At 52.8% G+C, this 2332-nt stretch overlaps 1 protein-coding gene across 1 annotated transcript; it reads left to right on the top strand.

The window, feature by feature from the left end:
• Nucleotides 1-500: 500 nt before the first annotated feature.
• LOC144277859 (uncharacterized) lies at nucleotides 501-1999 on the top strand. The gene is made up of 2 exons (XM_077838894.1): nucleotides 501-522; nucleotides 852-1999. Exons 1-2 carry the CDS (start codon nucleotides 501-503, stop codon nucleotides 1997-1999), a joined length of 1170 nt encoding a protein of 389 aa, XP_077695020.1.
• Nucleotides 2000-2332: the final 333 nt, after the last annotated feature.

Raw genomic sequence — 2332 nt, forward strand, 5'->3', positions numbered from 1 at the left:
AGTGACCTCCTTATCAACGAGTAAAGCAAAAATGTAGAATTCCAACCAAGTGGTTGTGAGCCCTTGGATTCCTGTCTCATCGTGTCCAGTATTGTAATCAGCAGTTGCCAGATCTTTAGAAGAAAGATCATGCCCAGTTTCCAACCAGGACTGACTTTTTGCAAGTGGGGGGACACCCACCCTCCACCCACCAGCAATTCTTCATCTGAGGTCCAAATGTACTGCTGTCCTGTACCCTGTGTCGTCATGTACACCAAAGCAAAGTGGGTATAAATTAGTACCAAATTGGAATGGAATTAGTACCCACGTCACACTCCCCCTACACTGGTGCAAATGATCACTCAAGGTGCAGGGCTGCAGAGACTAGGACCTCATTCCCATACACTGATGCCCTGAAGTGGGCATAAACAACTCCCTGAGAATACCCTCTGTGCAGGGGTCCTTGCTAGTGCATGCAGAGCTGGTGTAAGGGCTCTGCATCAGCCCTGATTGTAGGGAGTATGTCGGAGGTGTGGCCAGAATGTACTATGCTATGAGTAGCCTCGCTTCTCAAGGCCCACAAGGGGTAATGGGAAGCAGAGTGTAAATTAGAGCAGCCTCAAGGCTGCTCTAACTTACACCAGAGTGTGGCCAGGCCCTGAATACAGGATGTACAGAGGTGACTTTGTTACCTTTGCCCTGCCATAGCACAGGAATAGACTAACTGAGAACTGGGTGCCCAGTGTGTTTAGATGGGATGCAAATCAAAGATTGCTCCACCTTGCTCTTCGGGGGGTGGGGGGGTTCGGCTCCAGAGCTGCAGTATCAAAGGGTTTGTTTCCCAGCTTAAAACGTCTGTCTCTCACGCACAGGGAGTGACTCGTGCCTGGACGCTCTTTCTGTTCCAGCAGATGTTGAGGTCAGTAATGGCAACAAGGATGTAGATCATCATCCAGGAGGCCCTGAGGAGGCAGAACCGCTTAGTGTATTGGGCAGAAGGTCCAAAGAGTATGTTGCCCAGCATTCTTGCCAAGGGGAAGCCTGCGAGGACCAACACAGTTCGGAAAGGAATCAGACAAGCCGTCCAGAGAAGAGGCAAGGGAAATCTGATCTGGCTGAAAGGGAATATAAAGACCTCCTCGCCCACCCTCCTTGCCACAAAAAAGAGAAGGCCTACAAATGTCTGCAGTGTGGGAAAAGCTTCTACCAAAGCGCGGCCCTCATTCGACACCAGTTAATCCACTCAGAAGACCAACCCTACAAGTGTCCTGACTGCGGGAAGACCTTCACGCAGAGCTCACACCTGGTGTACCACCAGGGGACCCACACAGGAGAGCAACCCTACCGATGCGGAGAGAACTTCAACCAGAGCTCGCATTTGGGGTACCACCAGAAAACCCACGCCAGGGAGCAACCCTATGAATGTGAGGAGTGCGGGAAGGGCTTCTACCAGAGCTCACACTTTGTTTACCACCAGCGCAGCCACTGGGGAGAGCGACCCTACTGGTGTTGGGATTGCGGTAAGAGCTTCTGCCTGAGCTCCAACCTTCTCACCCACCAGAGGATCCACACTGGAGAGCGATCCTATCAATGCCGGGAGTGTGGGAAGGGCTTCTACCAGAGCTCTCACTTCGTGTACCACCAGGGGACCCACACGGGCGAGTGGCCCTACAAATGCCCCGGGTGTGGGAGGAGCTTCAGCCTGAGCTCCAACCTTCTGAAGCATCAGAAGATCCATGTGGGAGACAGACCCTACAAATGCAGCCAGTGTGGGAAGAGCTTTGGTCTGAACTCGAACCTGATCAAGCATCAGAGGGTCCACACAGGAGAGAAACTTCATCTCTGCGCCGACTGCGGGAGGAGTTTCTGGTGGTGCTCCGCGCTCATCCAGCACCAGAGGACCCACACGGGGGAGCAGCCCTACAAGTGCACCCAGTGTGGAAAGTGCTTTAGTCAGAGCTCCAACCTGATCCAGAATCGACGGATCCATGTGGATGAGGGACCCGGTTCCCCTCCTTAATGTAGCATTCCCAGACTGGATCAGCCCCAGGGTCGATCTAGCCCAGTGCCCTGTCTCTGACAGTAGCCAGCACTGAGAGCCCCACAGCAGGCAGATGTGGGATAATCTGCCCTCCCATTAAGGGGATGTTGGCCTTAGAATTTGGACACCCAGTGGGAGGCTTTCAAAAGCATCTGAGAATCCGTGGAACTTGTGCTTCTAAATCTCTTAGGTGCTTCTGAAAATCTCCTCCTGACCATATATTTTAGAGACATTTTTGTCTTCTGCTTTCTTGTCTTCTGCTCCTATAGAGAAGCTAAACTGGGGCGGGGGGGGGGGGGAGGGGGGGTTAGG

The sequence above is a fragment of the Eretmochelys imbricata genome, chromosome 20, assembly GCF_965152235.1.
Source record: "Eretmochelys imbricata isolate rEreImb1 chromosome 20, rEreImb1.hap1, whole genome shotgun sequence".
Taxonomy (NCBI): Eukaryota; Metazoa; Chordata; order Testudines; family Cheloniidae; genus Eretmochelys; species Eretmochelys imbricata.